At 48.2% G+C, this 26872-nt stretch overlaps 1 protein-coding gene across 3 annotated transcripts in view; it reads right to left on the bottom strand.

Moving 5' to 3' along the window:
• Positions 1 to 26872, bottom strand: part of SLC20A2 (solute carrier family 20 member 2) — a 130809-nt gene that overhangs the window by 56845 nt on the left and 47092 nt on the right. For 2 of the 3 annotated variants that reach the window (XM_069742690.1, XM_069742707.1), the window contains exons 1-2: positions 16754 to 16861; positions 6002 to 6579 (exon numbers count right to left, since the gene is read on the bottom strand). In XM_069742690.1, the coding sequence (XP_069598791.1) occupies positions 6002 to 6290 (289 nt within the window). In that variant the 5' untranslated portion in view covers positions 6291 to 6579; positions 16754 to 16861. Of the gene's footprint in view, positions 1 to 6001; positions 6580 to 16753; positions 16862 to 26872 lie in introns of those variants that run through there. The other variant, XM_069742699.1, reaches the window with a different exon arrangement.

Here is a 26872-nt window from a genome sequence, read left to right on the forward strand (position 1 = left end):
TCACCACTTAGATAAAAAATAGCCTAGACAGGTTAGGTGTCTATGAACTCGCAATGACCTGGAGAATCAAAACAGCAGGTCAGTTTTAGCATTTAGTGAACCTAGCGAAAAAGCCAAACAAAAAAACAAGTGTGGGATTGCACTTTTTTTGCAATTTCACCACACTTGAAATTTTTTTCCCCATTTTCTAGTACAAAACATGGTAAAACCAATGGTGTCGTTCAAAAGTAAAACACATCCCACAAAAAATAAGCCCTCACATGACAATATTGATGGAAAAATAAAAAAGTTATGGCTCTGAGAAGGAGAGGAGTGAAAAACCAAAATGCAAAAACGAAAAAGGGCCGCGGCGTGAAGGGGATAGTTAAACTCCCTCCTGAAACCTAAAGTACAAGCCCCCATCAACAACCTCAGCGGTGAGGATCTGGCCACTTATTTCCTAGAAAAAAAAAAAATCAACCACATCCATTAGGATATCTCAGCCCAATCTCCTCAGTGCCTGGATCCCCTTCCCTGCAGCACCTCAAGCTCACTAGACATCTTTGAGCCTGTTTCAGAAGTTTCCAAGCTCCTCACTTCTGCTCGGCCTACAACCTGCAATAGTGACCCCACTCCTTCACATCTCCTGCAGTCTCTCTCACCAGTGGTCACCACTCACCTGACTAAAATATTTAACCTCTCTCTTTCTTCGGTATCTTTCCCTCATTTAAACATGCCATCATAACCCCTTTACTTAAAAAGCCTTCCCTGGACCAGAACTGCACTGCTAGCTACAGACCTGTCTCTAACCTTTCCATCATCTCTAAATTCCTGGACCGCTGGTCCACTCCTGTCTAATCCGCTATCTCTCAGATAACTCTTCTCGACCCCTTACAATCTGGTTTCTGCTCTTTACACTCCACTGAAACTGCCCTCACTAAAAGTTTTTAATGATCTAATAACAGCTAAATCCAAAGGTCATTGCTCTCTGCTGATTCTCCTGGATCTATCTGCCACATTTGACACTGTGGATCACCAGCTCCTCCTCACTATGCTGCGCTCCATAGGCCTCAAGGACACAGCCCTCTCCTGGTTCTCCTCCTATCTCTCTGACCGTTCCTTCACTGTATCTTTTGCCGCCTCCTCTTCCTCTCCTCGTCCTCTTACTATTGGGGTTCCACAGGGCTCAGACCTAGGCCCCTCCTCTTCTCTATACACTGCCCCTATTGGACAAACAATCAGCAGATTTGGGTTCCAGTATCATCTCTATGCCGACGACACCCAATTATACACGTCTTCCCCTGACATCACCCCTACCCTAATTCAAAATACCAAGGATTGTCTGTCTGCTGTCTCTAACATCATGTCCTCCCTCTATCTGAAACTAAATCTCTCCAAAACTGAACTACTTGTGTTTCTCCCCTCTACTATCCTCACTCTACCTAACATCGAAATTACCCTGAAGGGTTCAACCATAACTCCCAAGCAGCATGCCCGTTGTTTTGGGGTCATATTCGACACCGAACTTTCCTTTACTCCCTACATCCGATCACTCACTCACTCTTGTCTCCTGCATCTTAAAAACATCTCCAGAATCCGACCTTTTCTCACCGTTGAAACTGCTAAGACTCTTACTGTCGCTCTTATTCATTCTCGTCTGGACTACTGCAACTCTCTTCTGCTCGGTCTCCCTCTTACCAAACTTTCTCCTCTCCAATCCATCTTGAATGCTGCAGCCAGAGTCATATTTCTGTCCAGCCGCTTCACCGATGCCTCCATCTTGTGCCAGTCATTACACTGGCTACCCATTCGCTACAGGATCCAGTATAAACTCATCTCTCTCACCCACAAAGCTCTCAACAGTTCTACACCGCCTTATATCTCCTTCCTCATCTCCATCTATTGCCCTACACGTGCCGTCCGTTCTACAAATGACCTAAGACTAACATCCCCCGTAATCCGAACCTCGCACCTCCGTCTCCAAGACTTCTCTCATGCTGCGCCAGCTCTCTGGAATGCACTTCCCCAGACGATCAGACCGATACCTAGCCCCGACCTATTCAAGCGCGCTTTAAAAACCCATCTCTTCAAACAAGCCTACCACATCAACTACTCAGTAAACTAACTTTGCCCTCTTCCCTCTTTCCAAATATTATTCTGAATCTGCACCCTACTATTCATCTGTCTCCACACCCTCCATACACCTGATAACTGCACTTGATACTTGACTATTGCACTTTAAACACACGGGCTGATGACCGGATCGTGCAGCTTTATATGAAAATCCCTATCTATATATATAATTGTCTAAGGGTTTTTCTGTCTGTCTGTCTTGGAAATCCTGCGTCTCTGATTCGGCCTCAACCAATCAGCGACGGGCACAGCGACGATGATGTCATAAAGGACGTAGACATCACGCGTCTGATTGGTCGAGGCCGCCAGGCCTCGACCAATCAGCAAAGGGTACAGCGACGATGATGTCATAATGGTTGCCATGGCGACGATGATGTCATAAAGGTTGCCTCGACCAATCAGCGACGGGCACAGTCTGCCGCGAATTCTGGAATCATCATTGTCCATATACCACGGGGACATGCATATTCTAGAATACCCGATGCGTTAGAATCGGGCCACAATCTAGTTTATTATAATTGTCAGACCTGAAATAACAAACACTTTTCACCTATTGTGTCCCCCCATTTCCTTGTAGACTGTAAGCTTGCGAGCAGGGACCTCACCCCTAATGTCACTGTTTAAATTGTCTTAACTTGTACTGAATTTATTGTCTGTACATGTCCCCGCTAAAGTGCTGCGGAATATGTTGGCGCTATATAAATAAAAACTATTATTATTATGAAATATATTCTGCCAAAACCATGAGCAGAATTAATTGCAGCCTGGATGCACAGTTGCAGCCAAGTACCGTATATACTCGAGTATAAGCCGAGATTTTCAGCCCAAATTTTTGGGCTGAAAGTGCCCCTCTCGGCTTATACTCGAGTCACGGTAGCGGTGGGGTCGGCGGGTGAGGGGGAGAGGGCGCTGAGGCATACTTACCTAGTCCCAGCGATCCTCGCGCTGTCCCTGCCGTCCCACGGTCTTCTGTGCTGCAGCTTCTTCCCCTCTTCAGCGGTCACGTGGGACCGCTCATTAGAGAAATGAATAGGCGGCTCCACCTCCCATAGGGGTGGAGCCGCGTATTCATTTCTCTAATCAGCGGTGCCGGTGACCGCTGATAGAGAATGAGGCTGCGGCACCAAAGACCAGCTGTGACAGGCAGAGGGAGAGGATCGCTGGGACTAGGTAAGTATGTCATATTCACCTGTCCGCGTTCCAGCCGCCGGGCGTCGCTCCATCTTCCCGGCGTCTGTGCTCTGACTGTTCAGGTCAGAGGGCGCGATGACGCATATAGTGTGCGCGGCGCCCTCTGCCTGATCAGTCAGAGCAGAGACGCCGGGAAGATGGAGGCGCCGGGACCGGACGCCGGGAGCTGCAATCAAGAGAGGTGAGTATGTGTTGTTTTTTTTTTATTGCAGCAGCAGCGGCGGCACAAATTTATGTGGAGCATCTATGGGGCACAATGAACGGTGCAGAGCACTGTATATGGGGCACAGCTATGGGGCACAATGAACGGTGCAGAGCACTGTATATGGGGCACAGCTATGGGGCACAATGAACGGTGCAGAGCACTGTATATGGGGCACAGCTATGGGGAAATAATGATTTATTTTTATTTTTGAAATTCGCCGGTAAATGCTGCATTTCCACCCTAGGCTTATACTCGAGTCAATAAGTTTTCCCAGTTTTTTGTGGCAAAATTAGGGGGGGTCGGCTTATACTCGGGTCGGCTTATACTCGAGTATATACGGTATATATGTTTCGCTGCGGTGTTTTCGGAGGAAATATACCGTACTTTGAAGATTTGGCTGGGGACCATAGTCCGAGACAAGAGTAGTCCTGCTCCACTCTTGGCCTCCTCTTCCCAGCGCAGTTGCAATGACTGACAGGTCTCTCCCAGTGCACACATGGGAGTGATCTGTGAAACACCTGCAGCGGAGCTGGGGAGTGCCGGATCTTCACAGAATATTTTCTCTGAAAGGTCAGAGACATTTCCTGAGAATAATAGAAGTTATCACAATTATGCCCCTAAGAACTAATTCACACTGCCCATGATAGGTTCTCTGTAAAAGGAGGACTTACTTAAAATGTGTGCATAGTTCAGTATAGTTTGGAATCGACTCATTGGACATGTGGATGTCTCACTGACTGCACACAAGTTTCGGGTGCAGAAGAGACCTTATGGTTTCAGCCCATCAAAAGGCTTAGTGGCCAGAGTAAAAATTGCGAGGTTTCAGTAATTTTTTTTTCCTCCCACTGACATGGAAATAATAAAGAATTCTAAAAAAGAAAATATTTAATAAAAAATAAAACTTGATTTAGAGCATTTTCCATGCTGAAAAGAAAAGTCTCCAGTGTCTGTATGACTGTGGAATCGTAGCAATGTGTGACTTGTACGCTGTCAGAATTCCCCTGTACTCCCCGGGGAGATCAGGTCATGTGTCGATTAGACTCTTGTGCGTCGGTCAATGTTCTATTGAGAGATTAGCCGGCACTTGACCACAACTATGCAAATCTCATACTCGGGGTCACCTGCCTGCCCACTCGCACGGGGAACACAGTGGAATCGTGACAGTGTGCACATCACAGCCAGAAACTGCAGACTTATCTTCTCAGCCCAGTAAACCACCTTTAAAACAATGGCTTATTTTCTGATTTTAAAGCAGTATTAAAACTTCCAGAGGAGGTCAGTGAAACCTGGCTAAAGACTCCAGATTGTACGGTTGCCCTCAGGCATCATCTTGCATTTGAAAAATTACATCTTGGCAGACAAGCCGATCTTATTTTATAGAGAAATTCTCAATTCACAGTTATTGGAGAAATGTCAAACAATCCATTGCTTCCTGTACACTACATACAACCAACTGGCACTAGCAGAGCACTTATTAGGCTATTTGCCCACATTTCAGAAATGCTGCAGAAATGTCGTGGGAAATGCAGCGGGGAAAAAAAACGCATGAGGAATTCGCATGCGGTTTGCAAGCATTTTTAGCTTGCAGAATGCTTGAGTTTACAAGCGATTTGAAGCATCACTCGGAAAAGTGATTGACAGGTTGGTCACACTTCTCAAGCATAGTGCTTGACAAGTGTGACCAACTTTTTACTATTGATGCAGCATCAATAGTAAAAGACAGAATGTTAAAAATAAAAATATAGCTATTCTCACCTTCCAACGGCCCCAGATCTCCTCAGTGGCACTCCCGGTACGTTCCATTCCCAGGGATGCTTTGCGCAAAGGACCTTTGTGACGTCAAGGTCGCGTGACCGCGACGTCATCTCTGGTGATTCGCGCAATGCATCCCTGGGAACGGAAGCCGCCGCGTGCACCGCAGAGAAGCGGGAGGACTCTGGGGGCCGTCAGAAGGCAAGTATATCACTATTTTTTATTTTAATTCTTTTTTAAATTTTTTTTACAGGAATATTGTACCCAGAGCCTGAAGGAGAGTCTCCTCTCCTCCAGACCCGGGTATCATTCGCACATGAAGCGCTCACTTTACGCATGGTGGGCATAGCCACATGGGTAAAGTGAGCGTTTCAATGCAATTCCGCAGAAATAATGAACATGCTGTGGATTTTACCGCTATGCGATTCCGCAGTGGGAAAATCCGCAGCACGGGCAGAGCAACTGCGGAATCCCATAGGATTGCATGGGAATGCGTTTTTAAGTGTTTTTTTAAGCGTTTCCGCTGCGGCAAAAAAACACGGCAGAAACGCTTAAAAAAAAAAAACGCAACGTGGGCACATAGCCTTATACATTTACTGCTGATATTTTAATACGGTGCAGCATTTCAATAAGGATTCCAGTACATATTGGGAACTGGATTACTCCCATCAGAATTACCATCATATATAATGAAAGCAATAGAAAAGCACATTTCATTGATAAGAAACCCAAACTACTTACCGACCATAGCGCTAACCTCTCCCGCCATCAGTAAATTCACAGAGTTGTTATAGAGGTTTACATCAACGATACCCTTCCGGATGGTTTCCCCAACTTTAGCGCCAAGCAAGACCGAACCAGTTGTTTCAAAAATCGAAGCCAGTATGCAGGCCTGCCGTAAGGTCACCACTCCAGAACCCACCGCTGTGCCAAACGAATTGGCCACATCATTTGCACCAACAGAAAAAGCCAAGACGAAAGCTATGATGAAGCCCAATATAACCATCCACAGATACTCATCAAGAACCATTTTGACGGTTTCTTTTCCTTTCTTGGATAAGGTCAAAAAAAGAATGAAACAAATATTGGGAAGAAAACTAAAGGGTAGACTCCAGACTATGGAAACCTGTGGAGCAGAGCTGTGTAAACGGGGAGCGGCTCTGGCTGGAAATTGCTAGATAGTGTTCAAGTGAATGAACAAACTGCTAACTGAGGGTTTTACAAGTACGGTCTATAAAGTTCCTCTGGGTGAGCTCAGTCAACAGTGAAACACATTCCATATTTTTCTCCCAAATGAGTTTTCTTTATTTTCCTGTGTCCTAAAAAAAAAAAAAAAAAATTAAAAAGTAGTAGACATAATATGATCTTTGGCAGAAACAAAAAGGGAACATGGGAGGAGAAATTAAATCTGCTAGCTGGATCCTAGCTTCAGCATGTGACATTTCACCGGTAACACACAAAGGAATAAGATTATTCTAAGACCTTACAGGCTTTGTTACATAAGCATGTCTGAAATTCAGCACTTCCCGGCTGATCCACAAGCTGCGGAATAGGACAGTCCAGGGGGATTACTACAGTAAAAGTCCTGAGCGTCCTGGAACAACAAACCTATACATACACATTAACCGGTCCCGAGGAACATGGCGATCACTCAGCTTTGCTTGACTCTAAGTATACACTGCAGCACTCAGACGTGAAAAGGTTCATTGAGGGGTGAACCTGACACCCTGCTGCTACTGTGCATTATGTTACAGCTCACCTACTAGATTTACGGTAGCCTGCAATGCATAGAATTTGCAATTTAAAGCATCAATGTCATGCGAGAAAGACGTCTTAAACAAGGTCATCTGTAGGACGCACAGAAAAGGTTAATCTTCTGGTGGGCGTTAAGAGCTAGCACAACTGTCCTTTTCAGCTGGATGCCCGCCATGAAACTCCCTGCGCTTTTCCAGTAGACAGGGGTCAATGTCCCCCCATTGGTGGTGCGCTACACCCCAAGATGACAAATGTGGAACACTTATTACAGTATAACGTCTAGCGTAAGATGGTTGCAAGTCCAAAGTAGAGGACGAACTTGCACTATGGGTAAAGAGGTTGTCCAGTCTTCGCTTGATGTCTTCTCCCAAGTATAGGTCATCAACATCACATTGGTGGGGATCCGTTATCGGGCGCACTCACCGATCAGCTATTTTCAGCTCTCGTAAAAGCCAGAACAGCATAGCTCTGCTCACTTTATAGTGGTCGTTCCCTGGTCCTACAGCTCGGCTCCTATGGAGGAAAATAGAAGCTGAGCTGCAGTCTCCAGAACGGAGACGAATAGTGCAGTGCGGTTCTGGCTCCATTCACCAGTTACATCTGGTCGAAGCGGATCTGTGAAGGTACCACTTGAAGGACCCCAGTAATCTGACATCGGGGCCCTATGCTCCAAATCGCTTTACAGGGACTGTCAGCACAGAATGACTGCTCAAACCAAGTGCAGGCGCTCGGTGCTTCGCAGTGGGGCCAACATTCATATACACCTTCCAATCTCCACCCCCACTTCTGTGATGGACAGCTCTGGTTTCATAGGGCCAGAGAATGGTGAAGACAAGTGGAAACCAAGCAGGTGGAAGGTGTATATAAATGATTGTCCCCGCCGTGATGTACCAAGTCCTTGTAAAGAATGTACATTAGACATTCTTTGCTCGCGTGGCAGATTTAAAGGGAACCTGTCACCAGAAGAAAAAAAAAAAAAAAAAAAACACTACTGACGTGCAGATATGGGGTTAATCTGCAGGTTAATAGCAGTACTATAGCACTTAGCGGAAAGCTGCAGGGAGAAAATGAACTTTATTCCCCCCAGCAGGGTTCGGTTCCAGGCAACGGGGGATAGGGGGGCAGCGCAGGCTCCTGCTCCATAATAAGGTGAGTGATTACTTGATAGCTAATCACTCTTTTTCTTTACAAATGCATGCCCAAAGCACTGTGTACATTGGACAGGAGACAAACAATTACAGTGTAACTGTGGTTTTAAGTTTTAAGGTATCGTCACACTGAACGATATCGCTAGCGATCCGTGACGTTGCAGCGTTCTGGATAGCGATATCGTTGAGTTTGACAGGCAGCAGCGATCTGGATCCTGCTGTGCCATCGTTGGTCGGAGCAGAAAGTCCAGAACTTTATTTCGTCGCTGGATCTCCCGCAGACATCACTGAATCGGCATGTGTGACGCCGATTCAGCGATGTCTTCACTGGTAACCAGGGTAAACATCGGGTTACTAAGCGCAGGGCCGCGCTTAGTAACCCAATGTTTACCCTGGTTACCAGCGTAAACGTAAAAAACAAAACAAACACTACATACTTACATTCCGGTGTCTGTCCCCCGGCGCTGTGCTTCTCTGCACTGTGTAAGCGCCGGCCGGAAAGCAGAGCACAGCGGTGACGTCACCGCTGTGCTTTCCAGCTGGCGCTCACAGTCAGTGCAGAGAAGCACAGCGCCGGGGGACAGACACCGGAATGTAAGTATGTAGTGTTTGGTTTTTTTTACGTTTACGCTCGTAACCAGGGTAAACATCGAGTTACTAAGCGCGGCCCTGCGCTTAGTAACCCGATGTTTACCCTGGTTACCAGGGGACTTCGCATAGTTGGTAGCTGGAGAGCTGTCTGTGTGACAGCTCTCCAGCGACCAAACACCGACGCTGCAGCGATCGACATCGTTGTCTAGATCGCTGCAGCGTCGCTAAATGTGACGGTACCTTTACTTCAGAAATAAATAGTACACATGATAATAAGACACTTTGTAACATATGTAACATATCTAAGCAGAGAAATCTGCTTCTTTCTCTGGTAAAATTGATCAGTCATTGTCAAAAGTCTCCATTCTGAGGTAAAAATCTGTATTCAGTGAGGACAGACTTTCCCATTACGGAGACAGAACCTCATGAGTAGTGGCTCCCATCTCCCATCTAAAAAAAACTAAACAAAAACAGATTTCTCTGATAAGATATATTACAAAGTTGCTTATTTTCATTTGTACTATTGATTTATGGAATAAAAATTAAAATGACGGTTACTTTGTTACTTTCTGTCAGCAGGTTTTCTTATGCAATCTAACAGTAGCATGACGTAGTGGCTGAGACCCTGATTCCTGCTACAAGTCACAAACAGACTGATGTTCTTTCAATAAATTCAGCGATTATCACTACAGGACTAGTTATCTTGTGCCTTCTAGTCAACTGCTCTGTATAAACCCTTCACCACTGATTAGCAGCTTTCTGACAGTGTACACAGAGCGCGGCCAATCAGTGCTGTGGGCGGGGTTATGCAGAGCTCAGTATTCTGAGCAGGGCTAGATCTACAGCAAAAGAATGCAGCAATTGTATCAAAGTGACAGCAGACAGCCCAGCAAGAATCACAACACTGGAATCAAGGTTTCAGCCCCTGCATCATGCTGCTCTCAGATTACAAGGCAAAAACCTGGTGATAGATTCCCTTTAATTGTCACCACATCCCAGAAAGACAACAATATAATTACAATGTAGCAGCTTCCTTATGCTTCTGGCTGTCAGTCTGTTACAGTAATGGCAGCTTGCAATATTACTGAAAACTGCACAGCCTGCCCCTATACCATGCCCCAGGCTTTTAGAGGAGACCCTATCTCACACCTTGTAGCTTGTCCTTTTCTCTGAATCGTACTGTCACTACTTTCTGTCATTGGAGCTCAACTACTTTTTACATTTTTATTTGATCAATTGAAGACATAACAAAAATGCAGAAAAGTCATTGTTGGCGCAGGGGACATTGTTTGGTGCGATACCATCTCACCTGCCAGAGCTGTTATGTCCGTCATCAGCTCCGGTTATTCACGGCGTCATACTCCATTAGATGGCGAGTGCACCTGACAAAGCGCCATTTGTAACGTGTGCCGTAATCGGAACAATAGGATCATCGTGTAGAACACATCCAAGCTTTCCTTTTCTATCATCACCAGATTAGCTGCTACGCTATTGGTTTGGAGTAGGCATTACAGTTTCTCCTACGTAGAGGTTATTCCATGGATTTTACTCAATGGATGGATGTCCACTGTCAGCTTCATTCATTCCTGGGTCCCCATCACATTAATAGGCCTTATATGCAGCCCCTTGACTCCATCTAATGTTCTGTACCCCCTTGTTTTCAGTGGTGAGGTGGTCATACACAGGATATCACCCTCCATTACCAGAAGGACGCAATTCTGCAGCACACAGGGCAAATGTTACTGGCATGGGTGCCCCGCCGCTCTCTGTACACCCATGCCTCCTGGCTGCAGAGGTAGCATAGGACAAACCATTAGCAGAACAGTGTGTACAGACACCAGGGGAGCACCCACAGCACAGTGGGGTTTCTTTGCCTTTCCCCCTCCCCCCGGGGGCTTGTTCTGGATTTTAACATCCCCATTCACATTAATCTGCATGGTCTTCCGCAGAGTGAAATCCGGATGGATTTCTTGCACACCACGTGGATGAGATTGCGTTATATCCACTTTGCTGCAACTAGAACACACTAGGGATTTTTCACCAAGAAAATCCACAGAGTATTTGCCACACATGAACATCTAATTAGAATGAAAGAAACAGGCTGTAAAGAAAGCACCTCGTCCAGCAATAGCTTACCTGCTCCTATTTATACTGATAGTCACATGCCCCCCATAAGTAGCCAAAGGCTGCCACTGCCATATACAGGGCCACCAGATGCTGCACACAGCTGGCAGCCCCCATACACTATCATGGACCAGTCACAGGGCCCCTTCCCCCATAAGCTGGGAAAGACAGTATCAGGGAGCGGTGCTGCCACCTGCTGGCTGTATTAATAACGTCTGCCGAGAATGACAGAAGCCTGCATGTCTACTCCTGAGCAGAAAGGAGTAGGAAGCCGGAGGGTCACAGAAGGTGGGAGTTGCAGACCACTTCCCAACTGCCCACCATGCAGACAGCTCATCAGGTGACCTCATTTCCTTATTTTCTGAACCCTGTACTCCACTAACAGCAGAAGCATCATGAAGAGTAGTCCTTATTATTCTGAAATGTATAAACCACCATACCAACAGAGAAAATAGCACCAAATATATATACAAACACAAACATACACTCAGATTATGAATGCAAATACATAACACACTAATCTCCTGTGCCCAAGCCGTCCACATGGCTACCAAACAGAAGGCTATGAAGCCATACAGGGCAGCGGAATAAAGGCAAGTGGGCCTACACACGGCACTCTGTCCAGCAGGCACGTGGCACACAGCACTCTGTCCAGCAGGCATGTGGCACTATACATGGCACACAGCACTCTGTCCAGCAGGCATGTGGCACTATACATGGCACACAGCACTCTATCCAGCAGGCATGTGGCACTATACATGGCACACAGCACTCTTTAGTAGGCATGTGACACTATACATGGCACACAGCACTCTGTCCAGCAGGCATGTGGCACTATACATGGCACACAGCACTCTATCCAGCAGGCATGTGGCACTATACATGGCACACAGCACTCTCTCCAGCAGGCATGTGGCACTATACATGGCACACAGCACTCTCTCCAGCAGGCATGTGGCACTATACATGGCACACAGCACTCTCTCCAGCAGGCATGTGGCACTATACATGGCACACAGCACTCTGTCCAGCAGGCATGTGGCACTATACATGGCACACAGCACTCTGTCCAGCAGGCATGTGGCACTATACATGGCACACAGCACTCTCTCCAGCAGGCATGTGGCACTATACATGGCACACAGCACTCTGTCCAGCAGGCATGTGGCACTATACATGGCACACAGCACTCTGTCCAGCAGGCATGTGGCACTATACATGGCACACAGCACTCTGTCCAGCAGGCATGTGGCACTATACATGGCACACAGCACTCTGTCCAGCAGGCATGTGGCACTATACATGGCACACAGCACTCTGTCCAGCAGGCATGTGGCACTATACATGGCACACAGCACTCTGTCCAGCAGGCATGTGGCACTATACATGGCACACAGCACTCTGTCCAGCAGGCATGTGGCACTATACATGGCACACAGCACTCTATCCAGCAGGCATGTAGCACTATACATGGCACCCAGCACTCTTTAGTAGGCATGTGGCACTATACATGGCACACAGCACTGTCCAGCAGGCATGTGGCACTATACATGGCACACAGCACTCTGTCCAGCAGGCATGTGGCACTATACATGGCACACAGCACTCTTTAGTAGGCATGTGGCACTATACATGGCACACAGCACTGTCCAGCAGGCATGTGGCACTATACATGGCACACAGCACTCTGTCCAGCAGGCATGTGGCACTATACATGGCACACAGCACTCTATCCAGCAGGCATGTGGCACTATACATGGCACACAGCACTCTTTAGTAGGCATGTGGCACTATACATGGCACACAGCACTGTCCAGCAGGCATGTGGCACTATACATGGCACACAGCACTCTGTCCAGCAGGCATGTGGCACTATACATGGCACACAGCACTCTATCCAGCAGGCATGTGGCACTATACATGGCACACAGCACTCTTTAGTAGGCATGTGGCACTATACATGGCACACAGCACTGTCCAGCAGGCATGTGGCACTATACATGGCACACAGCACTCTCTCCAGCAGGCATGTGGCACTATACATGGCACACAGCACTCTATCCAGCAGGCATGTGGCACTATACATGGCACACAGCACTCTTTAGTAGGCATGTGACACTATACATGGCACACAGCACTGTCCAGCAGGCATGTGGCACTATACATGGCACACAGCACTCTGTCCAGCAGGCATGTGGCACTATACATGGCACACAGCACTGTCCAGCAGGCATGTGGCACTATACATGGCACACAGCACTCTATCCAGCAGGCATGTGGCACTATACATGGCACACAGCACTGTCCAGCAGGCATGTGGTACTATACATGGCACACAGCACTCTATCCAGCAGGCATGTGGCACTATACATGGAACACAGCACTCTATCCAGCAGGCATGTGGCACTATACATGGCACACAGCACTCTTTAGTAGGCATGTGGCACTATACATGGCACACAGCACTGTCCAGCAGGCATGTGACACTATACATGGCACACAGCACTGTCCAGCAGGCATGTGGCACTATACATGGCACACAGCACTCTGTCCAGCAGGCATGTGGCACTATACATGGCACACAGCACTGTCCAGCAGGCATGTGGCACTATACATGGCACACAGCACTCTATCCAGCAGGCATGTGGCACTATACATGGCACACAGCACTGTCCAGCAGGCATGTGGCACTATACATGGCACACAGCACTCTATCCAGCAGGCATGTGGCACTATACATGGCACACAGCACTCTGTCCAGCAGGCATGTGGCACTATACATGGCACACAGCACTGTCCAGCAGGCATGTGGCACTATACATGGCACACAGCACTCTATCCAGCAGGCATGTGGCACTATACATGGCACACAGCACTGTCCAGCAGGCATGTGGTACTATACATGGCACACAGCACTCTATCCAGCAGGCATGTGGCACTATACATGGCACACAGCACTCTATCCAGCAGGCATGTGGCACTATACATGGCACACAGCACTCTTTAGTAGGCATGTGGCACTATACATGGCACACAGCACTGTCCAGCAGGCATGTGACACTATACATGGCACACAGCACTGTCCAGCAGGCATGTGGCACTATACATGGCACACAGCACTCTGTCCAGCAGGCATGTGGCACTATACATGGCACACAGCACTGTCCAGCAGGCATGTGGCACTATACATGGCACACAGCACTCTATCCAGCAGGCATGTGGCACTATACATGGCACACAGCACTCTGTCCAGCAGGCATGTGGCACTATACATGGCACACAGCACTCTATCCAGCAGGCATGTGGCACTATACATGGCACACAGCACTCTGTCCAGCAGGCATGTGGCACTATACATGGCACACAGCACTCTTTAGTAGGCATGTGACACTATACATGGCACACAGCACTCTGTCCAGCAGGCATGTGGCACTATATATGGCACACAGCATTCTGTCCAGCAGGCATGTGGCACTATACATGGCACACAGCACTCTGTCCAGCAGGCATGTGGCACTATATATGGCACACAGCACTGTCCAGCAGGCATGTGGCACTATACATGGCACACAGCACTCTGTCCAGCAGGCATGTGGCACTATACATGGCACACAGCACTCTGTCCAGCAGGCATGTGGCACTATACATGGCACACAGCACTCTGTCCAGCAGGCATGTGGCACTATATATGGCACACAGCACTGTCCAGCAGGCATGTGGCACTATACATGGCACACAGCACTCTATCCAGCAGGCATGTGGCACTATACATGGCACACAGCACTCTGTCCAGCAGGCATGTGGCACTATACATGGCACACAGCACTCTATCCAGCAGGCATGTGGCACTATACATGGCACACAGCACTCTGTCCAGCAGGCATGTGGTACTATACATGGCACACAGCACTGTCCAGCAGGCATGTGGTACTATACATGGCACACAGCACTCTGTCCAGCAGGCATGTGGCACTATACATGGCACACAGCACTCTATCCAGCAGGCATGTGGCACTATACATGGCACACAGCACTCTGTCCAGCAGGCATGTGGCACTATACATGGCACACAGCACTGTCCAGCAGGCATGTGGCACTATACATGGCACACAGCACTCTATCCAGCAGGCATGTGGTACTATACATGGCACACAGCACTGTCCAGCAGGCATGTGGCACTATACATGGCACACAGCACTCTATCCAGCAGGCATGTGGCACTATACATGGCACACAGCACTCTGTCCAGCAGGCATGTGGCACTATACATGGCACACAGCACTCTATCCAGCAGGCATGTGGCACTATACATGGCACACAGCACTCTCTCCAGCAGGCATGTGGTACTATACATGGCACACAGCACTCTGTCCAGCAGGCATGTGGCACTATACATGGCACACAGCACTCTATCCAGCAGGCATGTGGCACTATACATGGCACACAGCACTCTCTCCAGCAGGCATGTGGTACTATACATGGCACACAGCACTCTGTCCAGCAGGCATGTGGCACTATACATGGCACACAGCACTCTATCCAGCAGGCATGTGGCACTATACATGGCACACAGCACTCTCTCCAGCAGGCATGTGGTACTATACATGGCACACAGCACTCTGTCCAGCAGGCATGTGGCACTATACATGGCACACAGCACTCTATCCAGCAGGCATGTGGCACTATACATGGCACACAGCACTCTCTCCAGCAGGCATGTGGCACTATACATGGCACACAGCACTCTGTCCAGCAGGCATGTGGCACTATATATGGCACACAGCACTGTCCAGCAGGCATGTGGCACTATACATGGCACACAGCACTCTATCCAGCAGGCATGTGGCACTATACATGGCACACAGCACTCTGTCCAGCAGGCATGTGGCACTATACATGGCACACAGCACTCTATCCAGCAGGCATGTGGCACTATACATGGCACACAGCACTCTGTCCAGCAGGCATGTGGTACTATACATGGCACACAGCACTGTCCAGCAGGCATGTGGTACTATACATGGCACACAGCACTCTGTCCAGCAGGCATGTGGCACTATACATGGCACACAGCACTCTATCCAGCAGGCATGTGGCACTATACATGGCACACAGCACTCTGTCCAGCAGGCATGTGGCACTATACATGGCACACAGCACTGTCCAGCAGGCATGTGGCACTATACATGGCACACAGCACTCTATCCAGCAGGCATGTGGTACTATACATGGCACACAGCACTCTGTCCAGCAGGCATGTGGCACTATACATGGCACACAGCACTCTATCCAGCAGGCATGTGGCACTATACATGGCACACAGCACTCTGTCCAGCAGGCATGTGGCACTATACATGGCACACAGCACTGTCCAGCAGGCATGTGGCACTATACATGGCACACAGCACTCTATCCAGCAGGCATGTGGTACTATACATGGCACACAGCACTGTCCAGCAGGCATGTGGCACTATACATGGCACACAGCACTCTGTCCAGCAGGCATGTGGCACTATACATGGCACACAGCACTCTATCCAGCAGGCATGTGGCACTATACATGGCACACAGCACTCTCTCCAGCAGGCATGTGGTACTATACATGGCACACAGCACTCTGTTCAGGCAGGACTTGTTATTCCTTGTGCTCCCTCCTCACAGACCTTGGTCCCCTCCATTTCCTGTGCCCGTCCTTCTCGTCCCCCACGATAGGCACTGTACGTCTTCCTCGTATCGCCACAACACAAAGGGTGGGAACGGTGCAGAGGAGACGGCGCTCTTGTGTAATGCCAGGTGCCTCGGTCAGCCACCATGCCCCGTACACCGGTAACATCACATCTCTTCTCCATTCACGGTTGCGGCGCCGGTCACTCACCTGATCAATGGGACGGAGCACAGCACTCGCCTCCCGTGAAGAAGCTGCCGATTGCAGTGCACTCAGACACTGGAGCTGAGCCCTGCCATTGGTCCGCCCGGCGTGGATGACGTCAGCGCGCTGCACCGCTCTGTGAGTGGCGTCATGCACGCACGGTCCTAGTGCCCTCCACACTCTGCAGCTCGACATCTGCATTCAGTGGAGAGAGGCGCGAACAGGAGGGGGTCTGTCATCGCCAATTGGAGAGGCGCACACGGCGTGAGAACGGAAAAGTATAGCGCTAGCGCTGACTGTAGACTTCCTATGTCACATATGTGCTACAGTGTAATGGGCCCCATACAGTGCTCTATACAGTATAATGCGCTCCACATAGTGCTCCATACTATATAATACCACAAAATAGTGCTCCATACAGTATAATGGCGTCACATAGATCTCCATACAGTATAATGCACCCCACATATTGCTGCATAAAATATAAAGGGACGGGCTCCACATAGTGTATCATACTGTATAATGGGCACAAAATAGTGCTCCGTACAGTATAATGGCCTCACATAGAGCTCCATACAGTATAATGCACCCCACATATTGCTGCATACCAGGGGCGGACTGGGCCGGGTGGCAGGAATGCATCTGCCCCCCGGGCCGATGCCTGAGCAGGTGCACAGGGCCGCTGGAGGATCGGCAGCGATTTTAATACATAGCGCGCCGCATCCCTCCAGCCGGCCCTTTAGCCAGGTCCTGTGAGCGCGCGTTGCCTGCTCTGAAGTGCCGCGGCGGCCCGCACTAGTGTGCGAGCACGGCCGCGGTCCTAGTTCCTGCGCGTGCTCGCTGGCCATGTAAGAGCGGGCAAGCAGGAGAGAGGAGACCATGCGCGCACATATTTGAAAAAGCCGGCGCGCATAGCCTGACTGTGTCTGACGCTGGCCGGCCTGCACCAGCGTCAGACAAGACTGCTCACCAATGCCTGGGAATAGACCATGCGCGCACATATTTAAAAAAGCCGGCACGCAGCCTTACCCCAACTGTGTCTGACGCTGTAAAAAGTAAAAAAAAAAAAAACATTACATACTCACATTCCTGTCACGTCCCCCGGCGTCAGCTTCCCTCACTGACTGTGTCAGTGCTGGCCGGCCGTAAAGCAGAGCACAGCGGTCACACCGCTCTGCTTTACGGCCGGCGCTTACACAGTGCAGGGAAGCTGACGCTGGGGGACGTGACAGGAAGGTGAGTATGTACTGTTTTTTGTTTTTTTTTTACTTTTACAATGGTAACCAGGGTAAATATCCGGTTACTAAGCGCGGCCCTGCACTTAGTAACCCAATGTTTACCCTGGTTACCCGGGGACTTCGGCATCGTTGAAGACAGTTTCAACAATGCCGAAGTCGTTTCCCTGATCGTTGGTCGCTGGAGAGAGCTGTTTGTGTGACAGCTCCCCAGCGACCACACAACGACTTACCAACGATCACGGCCAGGTCGTATCGCTGGTCGTGATCGTTGGTAAATCGTTTAGTGTAACAGTACCTTTATTCACAAATCATTGTCCCAGAAAGATGGAGAAGGAGCAGCGGGTGATAGAGGCAGGAACCGGCAGCTGTGGCTAAAGCCTGTGCCGCTGCTAAAGAGAAATGAATATTCACTGCAATGGCAGTGAATATTAATTTCTCTTATAGCGTTGACAGCCGCCAGTTTCCAGCACACATCATACTTACCTTCCCTGCGCACCCTCGCTGCATCTCGTTCCGGCGCTAGCAGCTCTTCAGGGCGACCGATCACGTGTCTTCCGCTCATAGGTGTGGGTAAATATTCATTACCTTAATGAGCGGGGGACACGTGATCGCCCGGCCACAGGAGCTGCTGACACCGGAACGAGATGCTGCGAGGGCATGCAGTGAAGGTAAGTAGGATGGTTTTTTTAACTTTTTTGGGGGAACCATGCATACATGAACAGGGATAAGAAGCCATGCACACAAAGACGGGGATAAGGAGCCATGCAGACAAGGATGGGGATGAGGAGCCATGCATACAGGGACAGGGGAGCCATGCATACAAGGACAGGGATGTGGGGACAATGCATACCCAGCTTATACTCGACTCAATACGTTTTCACAGTTTTTTGTGGCAAAATTAGGTGCCTCGGCATATACTTGGGTCGACTTATACTCAAGTATATACGGTATATTGTGGAGCTGTGTATACTTCTAATGTCCTGCATAAATGGTGTAATTCTCAGTATCTATTCTTATGTATGTGTGTATCTGTCTATCACAACGATTAATTATGAGAAAAGTAGCGGACTCTTTATTGGCCCATGTGGCAACGTTTCGGATCCATAACTGAACATTTCTCTGATATGGAAGTGAAATGTTGCCACATTGACTAATAAAGAGTATTAAGGTACCGTCACACTAGACGATATCGCTAGCGATCCGTGACGTTGCAGCGTCCTGGCTAGCGATATCGTCCAGTGTGACACGCAGCAGCGATCAGGCCCCTGCTGTGATGTCGCTGGTCGGGGAAGAAAGGCCAGAACTTTATTTCGTCGCTGGCTGTCCCGCTGACATCGCTGAATCGGTGTGTGTGACACCGATTCAGCGATGTCTTCGCTGGTAACCAGGGTAAACATCGGGTTACTAAGTGCAGGGCCGCGCTTAGTAACCCGATGTTTACCCTGGTTACCATCGTTAAAGTAAAAAAACAAACACTACATACTTACCTACCGCTGTCTGTCCTCCGGCGCTCAGCTTCTCTGCACTCCTCCTGCTCTGGCTGTGAGCCCCGGGCAGCCGGAAAGCAGAGCGGTGACGTCACCGCTCTGCTTTCCGGCCGCTATGCTCACAGCCAGACCAGAGAAGCAGAGCGCCGAGGACAGACAACGGTAGGTAAGTATGTAGTGTTTGTTTTTTTACTTTAACGATGGTAACCAGGGTAAACATCGGGTTACTAAGCGCGGCCCTGCGCTTAGTAACCCGATGTTTACCCTGGTTACCGGCATCGTTGGTCGCTGGAGAGCTGTCTGTGTGACAGCTCTCCAGCGACCAAACAGCGACGCTGCAGCGATCCGGATCGTTGTCGGTATCGCTGCAGCGTCGCTTAGTGTGACGGTACCTTTAGACTAATAAAGAGTATAAAGAGTATTAAAAAAAAAATCGGTTCCATTTTCTTCCACAAAAGTGGTACAATCTTCTTCTCACTTGCTGTCCGTGTGCAGTCGTGTTTTTTTTTTTTCTCAGCAGATGTTGCAGTCTGATACACGGCGAGTCAGACCATTGAGGAGATGGAGAAATTAATTTCTCCGTCTCCTCTACACCTGTGCTGCGTGAGCATTGGAGCACGGACACTTTGATCACGCTCACAGCAGAGCAAGAGCCGAGTATCATTGGCATATCACATCCGATGCCATATGCTAGTGTTATTCCACCCTAATGAGCACCTGTATTAAGCCCACGTTCACACGGTCAGTATTTGTTCAGTATTTTATATCAGTATTTGTAAGCCAAAACCAGGAGTGGAACAATTAGAGGAAAAGTATAATAGAAACATATGCACCACTTCTGTATTTATCACCCACTCCTGGTTTTGGCTACAAATACTGAGGTCAAATACTGACTGTGTGAATGTGGCCTTATTCTGTATCTATACACTGCACAGTACCACTCCTCATTATAGAGTGGGGCTGTGTGTCTGTCACTATACAGTGGGGCTGTGTGTGTCATTAATTATACAGTGGGGCTGTGTGTGTGTGTGTCATGATACAGTAGCGTTGTGCGTGTCATTATACAGTGGGGCTGTGCCTGTCATTATACAGTGGGAATGTGTGTGTCAAAATATATATATATAAATAATATCTCTATCTATCACATGCTTGCGGTCACCAGACCACCTGTTCCCGGCGCCGGCACCAGAGAATCCTCACAGCGCACAGTGCGCACGATATGAGGATTCACACATAGTGACTGTAGACATGTAGCTTAAGATCCGACAACCCCTTTAAGGATGGGCCTCTACTCATGGGCCACTGTTGGTGCTTGCCCCCCAGGCTAAAATTTGCCAGCCAGCCCCTGCTGCATACAGTATAAAGGGCTCCATACAGTACAAAGGGACGGGCTCCACATAGTGCATCATACTATATAATGGGCACAAAATAGTGCTCCGTACAGTATAATGGCCTCACATAGAGCTCCATACAGTATAATACACCTAACATAGTGCTCCATACAGTGTAATAGGCCCACATATTGCTCCATACAGTATAAAGGGCTTCTTAGCGTATAAAGGGCTGCACATAGTGCTCCATACATTATAATGGGCACCAAATAGTGCTCCATACAGTATAATACTCCCCATATAGTACTCCATACAGTATAAAGGGCCCCGCATAGTGCTCCATACAGTATAATGTGCCCCACATAATGCTCCATACAGTATAATGTGCCCCACATAGTGCTCCATACAGTAGAACGGGCCTCACATAGTGTTCCATACAGTATAATGGCCTCACATAGTGCTCCATACAGTATAATGGCCCCACATAGTGCTTCATACAGTATAATGGCCTCATATAGTACTCCATACAGTATAATGGCCCCACATAGTACTCCATACAGTATAATGGCCCCACATAGTGCTCCATACAGTATAATGGCCCCACATAGTGCTACATCTATATATATAATTGTCTAAGGGTTTTTCTGTCTGTCTGTCCTGGAAATCCCGCTTCTCTGATTGGTCGAGGCCGCCAGGCCTCGACCAATCAGCAACGGGCACAGTATCGACGTAGATGTCATAATGGTTGCCATGGCGACGATGATGTCATAAAGGTTGCCTCGACCAATCAGCGACGGGCACAGTCTGCCGCGAATTCTGGAATCATCATTGTCCATATACTACGGGGACATGCATATTCTAGAATACCCGATGCGTTAGAATCGGGCCACAATCTAGTCTACTATATAATTGTCTAAGGGGTACTTCTGTCTGTCTGTCTGTAACGGAAATCCCAAGTCGCTGATTGGTCTCGCCAGCTGCCTGTCCTGGCTGCCGCGACCAATCAGCGACGGGCACAGTCAGGCTGAGAATTAGTCCCTCCCTACTTCCGTCCACTCAGTGCCCGGCACGCGCTCCATACTCCCCCCCAGTCACCGCTCACACAGGGTTAATGCCAGCGTTATCGGACCACGTTATGCCGCGGGTAACGCAGTCCTTTAACGCTGCTATTATCCCTGTGTGTACCCAACTTTTTACTATTGATGCTGCGTATGCAGCATCAATAGTAAAAAGATCTAGTGTTAAAAATAATAAAAAAACAAAAAACCTGCTATTCTCACCTTCCGTCATCCGACGATGCGCGCGCGGCTGCCGCCAGCTTCCGTTCCCAGAGATGCATTACGAAATTACCCAGAAGACTTAGCGGTATATGTATATAGCAGCCACATAGTATCTAACACTGGCCACGTAATATATATCACATGCAAAGTGATCTGGGTAATTTCGCAATGCATCCTGGGAACGAAAGATGGTGGCAGCCGCGCGTGCGTCGGCACAGCTTCGCTGGACCCCGGCGGGTGAGTATATAACTATTTTTTATTTTAATTATTTTTTAACAGGAATATGGTGCACACACTGCAATATACTACGTGAGCTGTGTTCTATACTGCGTGCTTTATACTACGTGGCCAGTGTTAGATACTATGTGAGCTGTGCTATATATTACGTGCCCAGTGTTATATATTACGTGGCCAGTGTTATATACTACGTGGGCTGTGTTATATACTTCATGCTATATACTACATGGCCAGTGTTAGATACTATGTGGGCTGTGCTTTATATTACGTGGCCAGTGTTATATACTACGTGGCCTGTGTTATATACTGCGTGGCTGCTGTATACTGCGTGGGCTGTGTTATATACTACGTACGCTGTGTTATTTACTGCGTGGCCTGTATTAACGCATCAGGTATTCTACAATATGTATGTATGTATATAGCAGCCACATAGTATCTAACACTGGCCACGTAGTATATAGCACATGATAATGTGTGCAAAACTGTAAAGTGCTGCGGAATATGTTAGTGCTATATAAAAATAAAGATTATTATTATTACATAGTATATAGCACAGGCCACGTAGTACTCCTATATACTACGTGGCCTGTGCTATATACTACAGTATGTGGCTGCTATATACATACATACATATTCTAGAATACCCGCTGTGTTAGAATCGGGCCACCATCTAGTACAGTATAATGGCCTCAGATAGTACTCCATACAGTATAATCGCTCCACATAGTGCTCCATACAGTATAATGGCATCACATAGTGCTCCATACAGTATAATGGCCCCACATAGTACTCCATACTGTATAATGGCCTCACATAGTACTCCATACAGTATAATGGCCCCACATAGTGCTCCATACAGTGTAATGGCCTCAGATAGTACTCCATACAGTATAATGGCCCCACATAGTACTCCATAAAGCATAATGGCCTCACATAGTGGTTCATACAGTATAATAGCCCCAAATAGTCCTACGTACAATATAACGCTCCCCATATAGTGCTCCACACAGTTTTTTGGCCTCACATAGTGCTCCATCTACTATATAATTGTCTAAGGGTCACTTCCGTTTGTCTGTCACAGATATTCATTGGTCGCGGCCTCTGTCTGTCATGGAAATCCAAGTCGCTGATTGGTCGTGGCAAAACGCCCATGACCATTGCCACAACCAATCAGCGACGGGCACAGTCCGGCGGCAACCTGGCCGCTCCTTCCTCCCCGCAGTCAGTGCCCGCTCCATACTCCCCTCCAGTCAGCCCTCACACAGGGTTAATAGCAGCGTTAATGGACCGCGTTATGCTGCAGTGTAACGCACTCCATGAACGCAGCTATTAACCCTATGTGACCAACTTTTTACTATTGATGCTGCGTATGCAGCATCAATAGTAAAACGATCTAATGTTAAAAATAATAATAAAAAGGCAGTGCAAGCGGCAGGTTCCGGTGCTAAGGATGCTATGCGAGAAGGACCTTCCATGACGTTACGGTCATGTGACCGCGACGTCATCACAGGTCCTGCGCTCATACCAACCCTGGGACTGGAAGCTGCGGCGTGCACCGCTCACAAGTGCCAGGATTTCAAGGGGCCTACGGAAGGTGAGTATATGTTTATTTTTCATTTTAAGTCTTTTTTAACCACGCATATAGTGCCCACATTGCTATATACTACGTGGGCTGTGTTACATACTGCATGGGCTGCGTTATATACTACATGGCTGCTATGTACTAACTACGTGGGCAGTGTTATATACTATGTGGGCAATGTTATATACTGCGTGGGCTGCGTTATATACTACATGGCTGCTATATACTATGTGGCCAGTGTTATATACTGTGTGGGCATTGTTATATACTGCGTGGGCTGCGTTATATACTACATGGCTGCTATAAACTACGTGGGCAGTGTTATATACTGTGTGGGCTGCGATATATACTACATGGCTGCTATATACTACGTGGGCAGTGTTATATCCTATGTGGGCAGTGTTATATACTGTGTGGGCTGCATTATATACTGCATGGCTGCTATATACTACGTGGCCAGTGTTATATACTGCGTGGGCTGTGTTATATACTGTTTGGGCTGTGTTATATACTGCGTGGCCACTGTTATATACTGCGTGGCCTGTATTAACGCATCGGGTATTCAAGAATATGTTGTGGCCTGTGCTATATACTATGTGGCTGCTATATACAGACATATTCTAGAATACCCGATGCGTTAGAATCGGGCCACCATCTAGTATAGTATAAAAGGCCCCACATATTGCTCCATACAGTATAATGGCCCCACATAGTGCTCCATACAGTATAATGCTCCCCACATAGTGATCCATACAGAATAATAGGCCCCACATATTTCTCCACTCAGTATAATGGCCCCTTATAGTGCTCCATACAGTAAAATGCGCTCCACATAGTACTGAATACAGTATAATGGGACTCACACTTTTCAAAATAACGGTATTTTGCTGCACTGGTTTGAGGGTGCCATGTCACATTGATTTTGCCTCTGAGGTGCCAGAACATCAGAGCCTCCCTAAGTAACCCCATTTTACAAACTACACCTCTCAATGAATTTATCTACAGGTTCAGTGATCATATTAATGTAAGTGTTAGGATTTGAACCTGCGACTCTTTGTTTGCTAGTCTGTTCCTTTGCTTGGTGAGCTATTTGGAACTTGCTTGACTTCTGCCTGAAACCATATGAACTTCGTCTGAGATAGAGATCATCACCTGCCCTGCTGATTTGTCCCCACCCTGATTGAGCTTGATTGGACCTGCTATATATACCTGGCCCTGTGCAGCTTCCTGTTGCTGAGTATTTTGTGTGCTCAGTCTTAGGCTACGTTCACATTAGCGTTGCGCCGCCGTGCGTCGGCGACGCAACGCACGCTAAAACGCGCGCAAACGCGCGCAAAAACGCGCGCGTTTTGCGACGCGTGCGTCGTTTTCCGACGACAATCGGACGCACAGAAAATGCTACATGTAGCGTTTTCTTGCGTCCGACGCTAGCGTCGGAAACGACGCATGTGGCGAAAAACGCCACCAAAACGACGCACGCGTCCCCTATGTTAAACATAGGGGCGCGTCGCCGCTGCGTCGCCGGCGCAACAGCGACGCACATTGGCGGAACGCCAATGTGAACGTAGCCTAACTGAGTGAAGCAATCTCTGAGCTCCTGGTTGGAAGGTGTCCTGCTGGCATCTTTCTGCTTCTTATTGACTTTCTGCTGCTACTACCCTGAACTCCTGCTGCTCCTACGGACTTTGTGCACGTGTGTGATCCAGGCCGGCCCTGGCTCGGGCTGTTCCCTGCATCTGCGGATATATTGAACTGCCATTGCCATATATTGCATCTCCCGAGGTCTTTCCACAGTCTGGTCACTTGTATACATCTGCTTCGGCCACTGACCTTCAGTCCTGTATCGCCAGTAACGTGACAGTAAGGTTCAAGCAGGAACGTGGTATGCAGTAACGCGCGGCAGGCAGAGCAAGGGTTAACAGGTTTATTTACAAGGGAAACACTCCATGCAGGAAGGTAAAGGGTTAAACAAAGTAAATTGCAAAACTGAAGTACGATGGTACAAATAATGACCATACGGTTGCAAGGGTTACAGGAAGTCCAAACACTGCAGCTCCTGCTGCGTACTCTATAGCGCCGGCAACGGCGGACGCGGTGTCCTTACTAATGGGGTTCAGCACACAACAATACCCCGTCTTCTGGTGACAGTGGTCGGTCTCCGGTACCTTCCACTGCCTGTAGTCCATATTCTGTGGTGGCTAACAAACGGTGAGGGCCACAGTCCTGTATGAGCCCAGCGTGGCTCTGCTAACATACGCTACAAAGGTTAGGTCACAAGTGTCTGGGCCGATATTCACTAGCAGTTGGGATGTAGATAACGGTCAAGGTTGTCACCAGTACGTTGCTACAGAAATGCCAAACAGGTGGAAGCTAAATGCAGTTTAGGTACACTGGGGCTCAGAAGGGAAGAGGTCATTTGCTGAATTTCTTTTTGGGGGCAAGGAGCCATAGCGCTTTTAACAGAACCTTTATACTACCAGTAACGAGGGAAGTCCCCTATATTTAATATATAGAACTGATGATGGAGCTGAACGGGGACTTGCTTTTATTGTGGATTGAGTTGAAGCTTTTGTTGGGAACATTTTATATAACATTTTGGGATCACACTTATCCAGTGCTCTACGCTGAGCACTTTCATCAGGGTTTACATCTAAATCTCCAAGTGATGTGATTCAGGTGAAACACCTGAGGGATCCATTCACTATAATGTGGCAGCAGAGTTATTGTGGACTCGGTCTGGCCTGTGTTCAGCATTGTCCTGCTTTTAAAGGTGCACAAAGCTATGGTGGACTTCACTTTTATGCAAGCCTAAAAAGACGGACACCGCCAGGTAGGCAGCCAGGCATCCACCTTGCCTCCATCTGCTCATTATAGGGAATCTTCTGTTGGGGTTTTCATCTAAGTCATGTGTTTCAGAGATTTACACGGGAACCCCGATGTAAGAACTCAGTGCAGAGCGCAATTTAAATG

Source organism: Ranitomeya imitator, chromosome 1, assembly GCF_032444005.1.
Source record: "Ranitomeya imitator isolate aRanImi1 chromosome 1, aRanImi1.pri, whole genome shotgun sequence".
Lineage (NCBI taxonomy): Eukaryota > Metazoa > Chordata > Amphibia > Anura > Dendrobatidae > Ranitomeya > Ranitomeya imitator.